Consider the following 14,367-nt stretch of genomic DNA (forward strand, 5'->3'; position numbering starts at 1 on the left):
GCCGGGTAAAATCTTCTAGTCTTATACTATTCAGATGAAGTAACAATTTGATTTTTGAGGAAGGGGTTTTCCTGCACTTGAGAATTAGGTTGATAAGCTCTTCTCAGATTGATATAGGCCTGACTCTCTTATAATAGGACTGAGAAATCTTGGTATCTTGGACATATGTGTAAACTGTACTTTGATTATCCAGCAAAACTGTCATACTGCTGAATTATTTAGGATATGTGTCTGTATAGAATCTATAACTTACCATGCCTTCAGGTATGGACCTTTTGGAATGGCAGTAAATGTGTAATGTGTTACGTATTTCTTCTGTAATGCAGGTGTATCCACTAATGGGCCAGGTGAGATATCGAGTAAAGATGAAGTAAAAATTGAAGGATTGCATGTGAATGGACCCACAGGTGGCAAGAAAACTCCTCTCTCAGATCTGGATACAAATGGATATGAAACTGAAACCCTTTCCATTGACCCTAAACTTGCTCACTCAGCTGCAAAAAATGAAAATGATTTTGAAGAAAAAAATGAAAGACCTTCAAAAAGGAGAAGACTCAACAGCAATGAAAAAGAAAGTCCAGGCTCCTCAGAGCTTTTTCAAGAAGCAATATCACATGGGAAGTTTGAAGAATTAGAGACTTTGGATGACTGAATATGGGAACTGATTTTATTCCTTGGAGTAAATTCTGGGGTGCCTAAAATTTTCAGGGTTGATGGGTTACCTTACAAAATCAAACTCCTTGACATAATCTGAGATTTTTCTTGTATCTTTCAGTTGGCTCTGAAGTTCTGCTGGTTTTCACAGCTGAAATGCAGAACTGGAATATTTTTGTTTTCACAGAGCTATGGACTATTACTGTTCTGGCAATATTTAGGTATTTTAAAGAGTTTTGAGAAATTAATCCAGAAACTTGATTATATTGCAAAAACTTTTCCTGCTTAATTTATTAAGGAAGTTTCTGTTATATACACATTCTTCAAATTGTTTAGATATTGTACAATTGTACACATTATATTTGTTGGAGGAGAGCTGATTCAATTTCAAAATTGTCACAAGTAGTTGATGTGAAATGTAGAATTCCATGACACAATGGAGGAGCAGGAATAGAGATTTTCAGTCTAAATGAAGAGAAGTTGTATACAATTAAGGAACCCCTATGAATCCTGAAAGTTACAAGCATGAGTTATTTTTATATATAGAAGTTTTTTAAAAAAAATAAACCAAGTCAGGTTTGTGTATGTAAAATTGTTGACATCAGTGATGTCTTCCATATTCTTATCTGGGCTAAAGAAATACATTCTGTATTTTTCCAGATTTCTTTGTAGCCTTTGAAAGATTTTTACAGTACTTATGTCTTGATTGAGCTGTCCTTTCTTAAAACAAAAGCTTGTATAATGTTTCTTAACTTGTACAATTGGTAAACTTTTATGAAACAATAGATATTCTGGGTCTAATGTCAGCTTCATTTTATTTTGCTAAACTTTCTAAAAAAAAAAAACCAAAAACATGGTAAATACTAATTTTAAGTGTTTATGCAGTTATTAGCAAGTCATGTTTTCTTCTCAGAAAACTGAAAACCATTCAGATTATCAGGAAGGTTCAAATAATCACATAATTATGAGAGTATGATTTTGCAAACTTCTGTCTAAGGATAAATAGTGATTTTTGAGTATTTTGGAATTAAGCATGAGGCTTTATTGCACAAACTTTCTTGCTTTTATTATACATTTTAAAATTTTATTTTTGAGGTAAGACAAAAGCTTAATTTCAGCCAAATCCTTAAATATGTTAAAATGTATCTTGTGCATCTCAGTGACCACAGGAGTAGAAAATAGATCAGTGATTCTGGTTGCATATGTTAGGAATTATGCACAGCTGGTTACTGTGGGCCTGATCTTGCATCCGTTTGAACCATTGGGATTCATACTATTAACTTTCAGCAAGTGCAGAAGCAGCATCTGTGTACATAGCTGGCACAGCATGTATGTATGTATGTGTGTGTGTATATATATGCATATATACATGAGTATATATGTAAGAGGCGATAGTAGGTTTTTAAGAGATGGTGCTAGAAAGGAAAACCATTATCAAGGGACGGGAGGATGCTAAATCTGTTTTCTAGCTTTCCCAGTACAGGTCTGAAATGTTGTTGTGGTAGGAGATTATCTCTGTGGAAAAAAAAGTTTACAACGTTTACAATCGGGTGCTTTTTAGCCATAGTTACACAAAACAATGTAAAGAAACTCATAGGAAATATTGCCCTGATTATTTAATTTATAAATTGTCTTCTGCTTCTGTAGTTTTACAAATATACTATTACCTTTTTTTACTAGCTTATTTCTGCTAGTCTTCAAAAGTTGGTATATATGTGTCTTCAGAGCTTCAGTTTGAAAATTGATACACTGAGCCGAATTCAGACTGGTTGTACTCCATTGATTTAATTAGCTAAGTTAGGCCGTTGTTCTCAGATGTTTTAGGTGATCTGTTTTAACTGGTTCAGCCAACATTAGGGCATTGACATTAATCTACTTATAATCAGATATCATTTAAGAGAGTATTTAATTTACGGCCTGCATTAATATTGTGGATTCATTGTTTTAGGAGGTGGTCACTGTCAATTTAAAAATTTGATTGAACAGAAATCCACAGTATCAAGTCGTATATCAGAGGTGGTATTTGGAAACTTTGAGTGAAGGTAGTGTAGTGCTTCTAAAAACCTTTACATCTGTAATCAGAAACCTATTTTCAATTTCTTATTTTTATGCATTTTTGTTTGCAAGTGGAAATACTTGCAAAAACATTTTATAGGAGAGATTATAAGTAAGTTGTCTCAGGCTTGTGTGTAAAATATGGCACTGTGTACATTATCAGAAATGTTGATTTGTTTTTAATCTTTTTATGGTATGCCTAAAGAGATCTGACATTCCATAATCATATAATATGTAATGCTCAGCTATACTTAAAGAAGTATTTAATTATAATTTGCATTTTGTTTTATGCTGATGTGTTTTTATACAATATTTGGTTCATGATCTTTAAAATGCAGCCACTATAACTTGATAAGTCATTGCACTACTAGTACTATTTAAAATTTTAGTAATATAGTAACTTTGATTTGTTTCAGAAACATTCAGTACAGTTTGGAACCAAGGAGAATATTCGAATCGGGTTCCAGACTGCATTGAAAAGACAGCAGTTATGTGTAACACTTAGTATATTTTCAAGCACTGTCATGATGGATCAAGCTGGATCAGGTGTCTGGGTTCATGAAGTGCTTTAAGAGTGCAGCCTGAATCAAAAATTCAGTTCAACAGAATAAACTTTTGTTGGACTTTATAAAGGATTTAAAGCGATATTTTAAAAAAATAAAAATTTATGAATTAGTTTTTATACTTTTTTTCACGCATAGTAATTTTGCACTGTTAGTAATTCCCTTATCTTTCCCCATTCCCTTTCTGCAATTCTGGAAAAAGCTTATTAAAATATTTTTTTAAATGGACTGTCTGTGTATACAGTTATTGAGGTTTTTAAATTCAGAGCAGAACTTTTGGGTGAATAGCTATAAGAAATGTGCAAATGTATAGTCATGTCTTACAGGAGAGTTGGTAGGGACTCCATAGTTAAGTTGTGATTTACAATTATAAGTGAAATTCCCTGTGTTTTCCAATTTGAGTTGAATCTCCAAATTTTAGACTAACTTATGTGAATAATTGAATATTCTTTGTATTTAGTAACTGTTGCTGATGAAACAGCTGAGCCAGGTGCTTTTTCAAATTTCGCTATTTTCCCCCTCTTACTGCCTTGGGTGGTTCTAGCTATAAATCATCAGGAGCTCCAAACTTCTTTCATATTCAGTTATTTCTGAGAACCAACAGTTACATCACAACTTACGTTTCCCAATGACTACTGCCTTCCTGATTCACCAACTGCTGCAGAGACCATGGAGAGCCATGTCAGACTGAAAGAGATTTAGTGAGGTACGTGCAGAGGAATGGGGGAACCTGGGCTTACAGGTGAGGGGCAATGTTCCCTGTAAGTGGAGTGCTGGGGTGGCCATCCAGGAGAGATTCAAGCGTTGCCCAGCTGATAATCAGATCCCACAGTCAGCAGCATGTTTCTACTGGTGATGCACATCCGTATACATCTTGGTGCACATAACACTTATTCCACATGTGGATTGAAAAAATTAAAAGGAGCATTGGTGAGGGGTCTTGGCTCTCTCTAGAGCCACATCATATCTGATTCTTCTTAGAGTGATTGCTCATGGTGCTGGTTCAGGCACCTGCTGGAGTGGCATACATGCTGTGCTATGTAGGGCACCTCTGGCCCCCTCCACCTTCAGTGCCTTCTTGCCATCAGGGATGGTGTTTGGAACCTGCTCGTCTTGGCATTAGCTGTTGCACGTTTCCCTAGTTGGACTTTGTTTTCCCTGTAAATACTTTTACTGTTTAGCCTGGGTCCAGGGCATGCTGTGGAGGGGTGTGGTGATTAGGCAGTTCTGGGTGGTATTTGCCAGGTTAGAGGAGCAGTGAGTGTGTTGTGGGAGTAACGAGTGATATTGCAAAGAGCGGCAGTGTTTGCAGGGCTTGGGGGGATGAGAGGTGGACAGTGAAGGAACTGGGCAGCACAACAGAGGCAACATTTGTAGGGGCTGGACAATGTTTGCAGGGCTTGGGGGCTGAGAGTATTATGGGCAGGGATATTTAGGAAGGGGCTGTGCCATATGCAGAATTAATCTTATGTGCACCACCAGAAGAAACATACTCTGCCTCTGAGCTCTCTGCCAATCAGCTAGGCAGTACCTGAATGTCCTGTAAGCTGTGCGCTTAGGTGGCCAGCCAGGAGAGACTGCTGGGCAGTATTACAAGGGGGGATGGTTGCAGGAAGAGTGGACTGAGAGGCTACTGGTGAGGGCAGGGAAGTATTAGGGCAGGCAGTGGTTGTGGAACTCAAGAGCTGAAGAGAATATGGCCATTTCTTGTGGGCTTTTAATCAGTCCTAGGGCTCTGCTATGTTCTCGGTGCCCTGCAGCAGGTGCCTGCCCTGGCTGAGCAGCCAGCACTGTACTGAGACCTTACGGCATGTTGCATTACTATTTAAAGTGACATGTTTTTTATAACTGAAAATGTAAAGACTATTGTATGAAATTTAGAAGACAAGCAGATAATTTACTAGTCATTCAATATAGTTGAGACAAGTGACTGGATGCAGGAATGTAATTATTGGGTTGTGGAAACAAACACAGGTGACACAGCCTTACTCCAATAACTTGTGCTATTGTCTCCTGATAGCAAAACAGCAAGAAGTGGGCTATGAGCAGAAGACAGCAATCATTTGACCTACAGGACATGATATAACCCTACAGCAATCTCATAAATGCTGCTAATTGGGTCATAAGTGGAGATTTAAACCCAGGACCTCCCTACATGAAAGTATTGGTATTTAAGGTGTGGTTAGCTAAATCTCTGGTACAGCCACTAGAGGGGGCACAGAGACCTACGTGGTATTCAGCATGAAGGAGAAGATGCCCATGCATGTTAAGTTCAGTAAGACAGCTGGCAGCATGAAAAATACTAGATGAATTGGAGAAAACCAAACTGAGGAAAAAAAGTATTTATTTAAAGCCAGTACAAAATGCTCATAGGCACAAAATTTGTTTTGCTGTCACCTGACTTACAGATATAAAGCCTGCAGTACATTCAAATCAAAATGGTCACTTTGTAAATAGAATCTATATAGAAAAAATACATATAGTAAGATTAACAACATAGAAAATATACTATTGTATTTATTCATCTTCCCAGTGTATACAATAACATCTGGACATTGGCACTAAAAGGTGCACGTTTACAAACAAAATAAGCTTTAAAAATATTTTACAGGACATCAAATCTAGCCAGCAGATTTTCTTTAAAATTGTAAAAGTTCTCGGTAACAAACATGTTACAGCAAGATGACAGACAAACAAGTGACTTGAAAAGATTCCAGTTTTAGCAAAGACCATTACTTCTTGCCATAGCTTAAACCAACTTGAGTGATTTGGTCAAACAAATAAAAATAGAACCACAGGGGATGGATTCTATGCTACTCTAAAAAAAGCAGTAGCACTGCTATGGACCTAAAATGGCCACAGTAGGTATTTGGATCTCTCCCAGGGTGGTCTTGGATATAAAGGCTTTTAGAACAAGTAAGTTCTGAGCTGATCCACCAAATGAATGAGGATAGTATGAAAACAAATTTCAATATTGTAACTAGATTAAGGAAGTGATAATCCACTCATAACCCCAGATCCCACCAATTAAAAATGGGGACTTTGCATATTTAGGTGAAAAGGTGCAAGTAGAAAACAATTTATCCACTCAGCTCCAAATCCAAGGTATTTTGCATGGTATGCCCAAAATGTCTAATAGCAGAATTCCCAGTTTCTATACTGACAATTTTTCTTAATGCACATCAGAATTGTTTACAATGGTCTCTTCCTCTAGCCCATGATACAGGAATTATGAACAAATAGCATTATAGGGTTGCCTACTTGAAGAAAAAACAAAGCCCCATTGTCCCTGGGCATATAAACCTCAGCGGTAGCCAATCCCTTCAGTTAGAGATATACTCTCAGGCACAAGTACATGAGGATGGAAATAAAAGATTTATATAAGAGAAGAAGAGGACAACATACAGACAGCAGCAACACCTCCCTCAAAAGGGAAGAAGGGCCCTGTGTGGTCATGGTCATCCTCTATTCTAATCATCAGTAGTTCTCCCTCATGGTATGTCTTACTCTTCTTCCCCTCCCCCACCCCACCCCACAGGACACCGGAATCAGAGTGGATGGCGGATGTATACACACACACACACACAAACACAGAGGCCAAGACTTTTCTAGAGAAAATTCAAAACCTACTTTTAAGCAACCTAAATAGGGCACTGATGTTCCTGAACTTGCACCAGGCTGAAAAGATTATTCAAGACTCATCAGAACTCTTGATGCCACAGAGCTAACAAAACCATAGCTGACTTGACGTGCCTGGTGGTTTTCAGCAGCATTTCAAGCAGCTGCAGTAACCCAAATTCTAGCTCCATATAAATGCCTCCTACAGGAGAGCCTAGAGTCTGGGTGTCAGGAAACAGGGAGTGAAGCATCATTCTCCTGTAGACAAATGGCTGACTGAGCAAGATAATGGGCCCTCCAAGAGAGCAGACCTGTCGGACTTGCGGGTTAGCCCCAAGCTGCTCACATATACCATGGCCATGCAATTATTCCAATGAACTAAGAATTGAGAAGTAAGGTTTCCAAAGCTATGAGCTCCAGCCCTGCACGTTGAAGAGACTCTGACAATGTGTTCCTTCGTGCAACAGACATGCTAGGTTAACAAAATCCCCAGGTGTGAACACTCCACACAAGTGATTTGCATCACTGGTAATGCAACTGAGGCCAGGGTGAATAGAAACAAGGGCCACACAAACAGCAGGTATTGCATAGGATTCCAGGGATGAATTGGGAGCGCTAGCCTCCAAGGGAGGACAGTGAATGCCCTCTAGACAGGAGACCCACACAGGCTGCACTGTGGCTCAACAATCAAAGAAAGCATCAGGGCAAAACTAGGAAGGAGGATCTGACCAATGACTTTGTTCAAAAGACTGGAGTTTATCCAGGGGCATGAAAGATGATGCCTGAAGAATTCAGGCCTGTATCCCCTAAGATCTGGGCCATGTGGTAGGTGGTCCTGAGGCTGAAGGCACCTGAGGAAGGTCATCAGGCATCTCAGGTGGAAGAGGCCCACATTTTCACAAATATCACCACAAGGCTCACATGCCACAGGGAGAAGAGGGGGCCAGCTGGTCTGAACTCAGCAGTGTGGTTTTGGGAAAGAAGGCTGTGTCTACACTGGCCACTTATTCCGGAAAATCAGCCACTTTTCCGGAATAACCTGCCAGCTGTCTACACTGGCCCCTTGAATTTCAAAGATTAAGCCCTTTAAGCAGAGCTGACTTTGTTCCTTCAGCCACAGTCCTCTCCCAAAAGCCAAATATGGCGCTGACCCACACTGTCAACTTTTCATGCAGGCAGCTTCACACAAAGAGGATACTGCTGCTGTAGAACTGGGGCCAATGGAGAAAGCCTTCTACGGGTTGAACCTCTCTAGTGTGGCATGAAACCAGAGAAGGTCCAGCAGCATTATCAGCACTTCCACTCTTACTAGGCACTCAGAAGACATTTAGGGATAAATTAGAGCTAAATAATAGCACAGAACCAGGAGTGGTGCCTCTCAACAAATTTTATGGGACCACAGGAACCATAGCCACATTTCCAATGTTGACATGCAGCTAACCAAACTCATTCTGGACCACACATGATGCCAAACCCGAGAGTGCTGGATTACAGAGGTTCAACCTGTAGCTCTGTGTCACAGGAAAAGCAGCAGAAACACCCTGCTGAAGTCCACCCATAGAGTTTGGGGGACACATGCAAAATGGGCTGCAAGATGACAAGTGACTGCTGTGCCACTAAACCGTACGAAGGGGCACAGTCATCCCAGTCTTGACTGCAGGGTAAACATATACTCCACAGAACAATTTAGAAGTGCAACATAAGGCCTGTGCATTCACAGCAAATACTTTGTTTCGTTCCTCACAAGAAACAGGAAACCAGCTAGCCTTAGGGCAAGAGTCTCTGATGCCCTGGTCCAAGGCAGTTCCAGTCTTCAGAGGCAAGGTCCAGGATGGTCAAGTGCAAGGGGTTCATAAAATACTAGAACTGTAAAGGACTGCGAGAGATCATCAAGTCCAGTCCCCTGCCCTCACAGCAGGACCAAGCTCCATCTAGAATCCCTGACAGGTGTCTGTCTAACCTGCTCTTAAATAGCCCTAGTGATGGGGATTCCACAACCTCCCTAGGCAATTTATTCCAGTGTTTAACCACCCTGACACGCAGGACATTTTTCTTAATGATACCTGCCCTCGCCGGTGGAGAACCACATATGCTTGAAAACAGCATCTTTGGGGGTCTCCACACCAAGAATGCAGACAATGAGTGCTTCCAGTCAGGAGGACACAGGAATCTGCATCAGAATCAGGATCAACCCAGGGGCTGGGAGGCCTGGTAAGTCTAGGAGCAGATCACAGCCAAGATCTTGCTCCCTCTCTTCTAATTCTGGGCTTGTAAAGACTTGGGAAGGAGGTCTCCCTCGGCCCTTCAAAGGAAAAATGCCTGCCAAGGTTTGAGGAGATTTGGTGTAGAATAGGCCTACCCACAGTTCTGCGAATTGTTAGTAATTAACTTAACAGCAACTTGGTCTGCCTTTAACTCTCCATCCTCTAGCAGAGAAACTGCTGCTGGCTTTTTACGTCTTTCTCCCATTTTTTATTTAAAGACCCTGCCCACGAAAGAATGAAAAGAGATGGCAGGATAGCTAAGGCAAGGGTTCCAGTCTTCCAAAGGAGGAAAAGGCAAATTAAGGGAACAGTGCTGAGGTTTATGCACTTAAGGGCAGTATCCAGAAAGTCTTTGATTCCAATTGGTGTCACTATGATGCTAGCTGTTCCTGATTTGCACATGGGAAGACAAGGAGACAAAAGGAATTGAGCAACATATTTTGAAGTTTATAGCAGAATGAGCTAAACTGAAAACCATTTTATAACTTTTTTTCCTACCTTGGCATTTAAAAACAGGCATATTTATCAGATGTACAGTTGAAGTTAGTCTTAAGAGTCAAACCTTAGAAAAAGAATGGGGATCACAACAGGCTAACTTTAAAAAGAAAATCTGGTTCCTTAGCCTATTTTACTTTGGGGGTATTAAAATTTCTGCAAGGTCTTTGAGTTAAATCTTCCACAAGCCAGCCACCGTGAGAGACATTCAGCACAAAAAATAGTCAAAAGTTTTACTTTCCTCAACTAATTACTGCTGTGCTGCCAATAGCTAACCTGGAGCTAGCCTACAAAAGTAAGGAATTATTTTCAAACTACTGGCATCAGCAGTAGTGTGTTTACAAAATTTACTGCCTCTTGAGGGTAAGATACTTTTACAAAAATTGCACTGTGCTTGATGGCACTTACCAGGACAGCCTCTTAAGGTGACACTAGTAATTCTGCCATCACATCATGGTACACAGTGAGGAACCACAGCAAAGCATGAGCTGGCTGCATGATTGTAGGAAGCTAGCAAAAGCAGCAACAAATCAGGTAAGTTTTTTAATTACCGGTATTTGTATTGACGTATTCCCCCATCCTTTTTCTTCTGGTATACAGTATCACCAAATACCACTTAGCTTAATTAAATCAAGAACTGGATAAGCAGGCTAGCTAAAAGTGCAAGCTGCCAAAGAGAAACAATAGATAAATACTGTAACACACAGTATGATAATTAAATGTTTCAGAAATTCTCTTCTCGATTACATAAAAAATATTCTGACAAATTCAATGTTTCTTTCAATACTATGTCAGTCAATTTTCCACCAAATATTCTTCCAAATGCAATTAGGTTCTTTGCCCGTGAAAATCTTTTCTTGTAAATGAAGGAGAATGAAGAATAAGTTGTGGGGAAAAAATAAGTGCACAATTTTAACCAAAGAAAGATGTGAAGGGAGAAAGACAAACAGTAATATTGCATCAATTTTAAATTTAAAAAAAAATCAATTCTGCTTGACATTTTAAAAACTGATCTCCATTAAAAACAGTTCACAAGGCAAAGACATTTTGCTGCATCCAAAAATAAACTGAAAGGCATAAAATTTGGACAGGGTTAAAACATCACAGCTGTATCAATCATGTAATGGTACAACTTAAAGGTACCAATTAATGAATTAACTTGATATCATCTAGAAGAGTAATGGTATTCTCAACTATGAGATAAATATTCATTCTAGGTGATATCTGTAGTCCTGTCACTACCTGTAGCTGCACGAAATATTATATATGCATTAACTGTTAATTTACTAAACCAAAAAGATAACATTTCAAGTTTAGTCTTGTACTGTCTCAGAATAATGGGCACACTTGGTCCTGGAGGGGAATTAAAAACAAGCATTAATTCATTTCAAAAAGTTTCTTAGCCACAGATTTTCACTTGATTTTGAATGACTGCTAGGCCTTACCCTGCAAAAACCGCACAAGAATTGCTTTAATTATTAAGCTAGCCATTGGGACTACTTGTGTAAGTAAAGTTTCTCATGTATGAATGCAGGATAAGTCTCATTTCAATTCAGCACTCCCCTGCTGAGTTCTCTAATATATTATGTAAAATCAGAAGACAGTGTGCCATCAGCCCTCCAACTATTCTTGAGTTTCCCTGTACTACATCAGAGTCACAAGAGGTGCTAAGATGTTGTAAGCATACAGAATCTGACCAGGATGAACATACACTTAAATGTTCATTAAAAACACCTGAACACTATTAAAACCATCAGCTACTCAAGCATGTTTTGGCCAAAAATGTACAACCTGAGGTCTGACTGAAATTAACGTAATGTTGAACTGGTTCCTCTACTGAAAGGTCTGCACTTGCATATGCAAGGTTGCAGAGTCGTATCTTTCCTTAGGAGATGATAAAGGAGTTACATTTCCATCTCCCTCCATTTCTGTTGTATATTCCAGCTCGAGAGAAAACAGTCTCTTTTCTTTCCCTTTTTCTTGTTCCTCTAAAAGCTTACTATTGAAATAAAAAATACAAATCTTCTTTTCATGATCTATGTTGGGCTTACAATGGGCTTATAGTTAAAGTCTATAAATGCTCCCTTGCTTCAGTAGCTTCCTTCATGAAAATATAGTAAACTCATCTGTTAGCTGCGTTTTCTTAAGATAAGGGTGAGATTCCATGTTGCCTCTCCATGAGGCACAGAACTTGCAGCCCTGCACAGAGGAGCCCATGCTGGCTTTAAGTCATCTTTGTGCCCCGATGCTTCAGGGACTAGAGAGTCCTTCCCTGTTCATCACCTGGAGGACTTTGTCTAAGCTGTACTAGTCTCCCATGGGTGTCTTCTGGGCTGCAGCATTGCCTGAATCTCCACACTGCTCTGTGCTCAGCAACACTTCCCCTCTCCTCCATACAAACTGCCTATCCCCCCATCTCTGGCGTGCCATCATGCCAGTTTGTGAGGGGTTCCTCAGAAAGTAGCCTGAAGGCTGTTTCTCCACAGTGCCAGCACTGAAAGGGACACAGGACTTTTTGGGAACTTTGACATCACCCTCGGCCTTTTGGACAGCATGAAAGGGAGTCAATTATTCTCTTTAAAAACTAATTAAAAATATTTATGATTGCCCATTGCGCTGCTCACGTGCAAGACAACCTAGATGTAAGTTAAATGTATCTAGAAAGTTAGGACAAGTCTTCTTGCAAGAAAATAAAACTGAATTTAAAAACATTGATGGTGCGTGTGATACACTCCTGTGAAATCAAAACATTTACGTTGTCTGGGCATGATTCTATCACCATACTTGATCATAATAAATTACCAAAGAGGTATTCCTCATAATCCAGATTAAATTAATTTAGTGTGCAGTCAATCATAAATCTCTTTTTAGTAAAATTTTTAAAAAGGCAGCATATTTCAATTGTGCAAATGCAGAGTACCAGCATTATTCCATAACAGACACCTCCACTGTACTATTTTTACACTAAACTGCCAGTGATCACTGAACAAAATCAAGGCGTTACTTCTCATAAGTAATCCTTTGGTCATACTGAACTTTTTCCTTTAATATCCATCTTGATAGACGCTTCAGACTGCTTGTTCATTTGCTCTTCTGTAAAAGTGATGTAAGAATACACCAGGCTTCCAGCAATACTACAAAACACATTTTTAGATAAAAAAGAAATTATGTGTATTAATGTTAGAACACCATGTAAATTATTGTGTACGTAACATTCTACACACTCTAAGTACATTTTAAACTTGCATTCCTTTCTCAGATTTACTAATATAACACTTTCACCTAGTATCCAATAGAGAGATTGGTCTGAATTTTGATTAATTCCTACCATTATACCAAAATAACCATGGATCTCATTATGCAGATGTACCAAACCCTAGGCCAGGTGGTATAGCAGTTGAGGTGGGCCAATAAATCGCTGGTCAGCCACAGAAATAAAAAGTTTTATTCTGTGCCCTCCTGTTTTATACAGGCTGCAAAAGGAACAAAGGAAGTTTGGTAAAGTATGAGGAGGCTGAACAAAGTGAGGAAGAGTCAGTCAAACTTAATTTAGCTAGCTAATTCCCCCTCTGTCTCCTTGAAATCAATCCTCTCCTCCCCATACAATTCTATTTTCAATCTGATTTACAATTCATTTTCTCTAACCACTACATATAGAGGCCTTATTTTTATTATCACATGACTTGATGTTCTGAAGTTACCATTCAGAAGAACATAATGCGGGGGGAAGAGTACGTGTGTTCTACGCAGAGCTAAAAACAGGAGATCCTTTTATGGTTATTTTATTCTTTTAGTGTACCCTCTGACTTGTGTCAGACCACACAATAATGTATGCTCCGGCACATTACAAAATCAATCAATCAAGCTTAAGTAGCTTCATTCTCTTTTAGTATCTTTAGTTACAAGTTTTACAATTGTCATTCAAAAAGATAGAGAGAATGGTCCATATTTATAAGCATATTTTAGAAGAACCATATTTCCACCTAGGGATGTAAGTGACTAGTCGACTACTCAATAAGCATATGCTAATCGGGCAGTTAAGTAGTGACTCGACTAGTGGCTTCCTGCCCCCCCCCCCCCCCCCCTTGCTGTCTCTATCAGAGAGAGGCAGCAAGGGGCCGGGACACTGCAGAAGCTGGTGCTGGGGGAGGGGGAAAGCTGGCTTAAAAGCTGGTTTCCCCCCAGCACTGTCTGGGGTGGGGGTAGGGGAGGCAGAGGCATAGCTGAGACCAGGTGAGAGCCGGGAATCAGCTGACTCCCAGCCAGTCCAAGACACTGTGCCTCTGCTTTTTAAATGCATTAAGAGCTGCGAGGCTCCTAATACATTTAAAAAGCAGAGATGCAGTGGGAGGGGGGATACCAGATGGGAGACAGGAATCACCTAATTCCCGGCTCACACCCAGTCCCCCCCACCCCCCACTACATCTCTGCTTTTTAAATGTATTAAGAGCCTGGCAGCTCTTAATATACAGGCAGTCCCCGGGTTACATGGATCCAACTTACAAACGGGGTGAGGCAACCCCGCACTAGCTGCTTCCCCCCAGCAGACCAGGGAGACGCGAAGCTAGCGCCCCTCCCAGCAGACCAGGGAGACACGGAGCGGCTTTTCTCAGCAGACACCTCAGCTTGAGAATAAAGGACTGAGGGAAGTGAGGTGTGGGAGAATAAAACTGAGCTCTGGAGAAATGTTTGGCTAGAGTTTCCCCTACAATATGTAC

At 40.0% G+C, this 14,367-nt stretch overlaps 2 protein-coding genes across 4 annotated transcripts in view; one reads left to right on the forward strand and one right to left on the reverse strand.

Moving 5' to 3' along the window:
• MIER1 (MIER1 transcriptional regulator) overlaps positions 1-3,500 on the forward strand; it is a 63,701-nt gene extending 60,201 nt beyond the window's left edge. For all 3 annotated transcript variants that reach the window (XM_075936185.1, XM_075936184.1, XM_075936183.1), the window contains one exon: positions 327-3,500. In XM_075936185.1, the coding sequence (XP_075792300.1) occupies positions 327-652 (326 nt within the window). In that variant the 3' untranslated portion in view covers positions 653-3,500. The remainder of the gene's footprint in view (positions 1-326) is intronic.
• Positions 3,501-5,599: 2,099 nt separating this feature from the next.
• Positions 5,600-14,367, reverse strand: part of SLC35D1 (solute carrier family 35 member D1) — a 38,956-nt gene continuing 30,188 nt past the window's right edge. Inside the window, exon 12 of the mRNA XM_075936186.1 lies at positions 5,600-12,783. Coding sequence (XP_075792301.1) covers positions 12,675-12,783 — 109 coding nt within the window. The 3' untranslated portion in view covers positions 5,600-12,674. The remainder of the gene's footprint in view (positions 12,784-14,367) is intronic.

This window comes from Pelodiscus sinensis, chromosome 9 (genome assembly GCF_049634645.1).
Source record: "Pelodiscus sinensis isolate JC-2024 chromosome 9, ASM4963464v1, whole genome shotgun sequence".
NCBI lineage: Eukaryota > Metazoa > Chordata > Testudines > Trionychidae > Pelodiscus > Pelodiscus sinensis.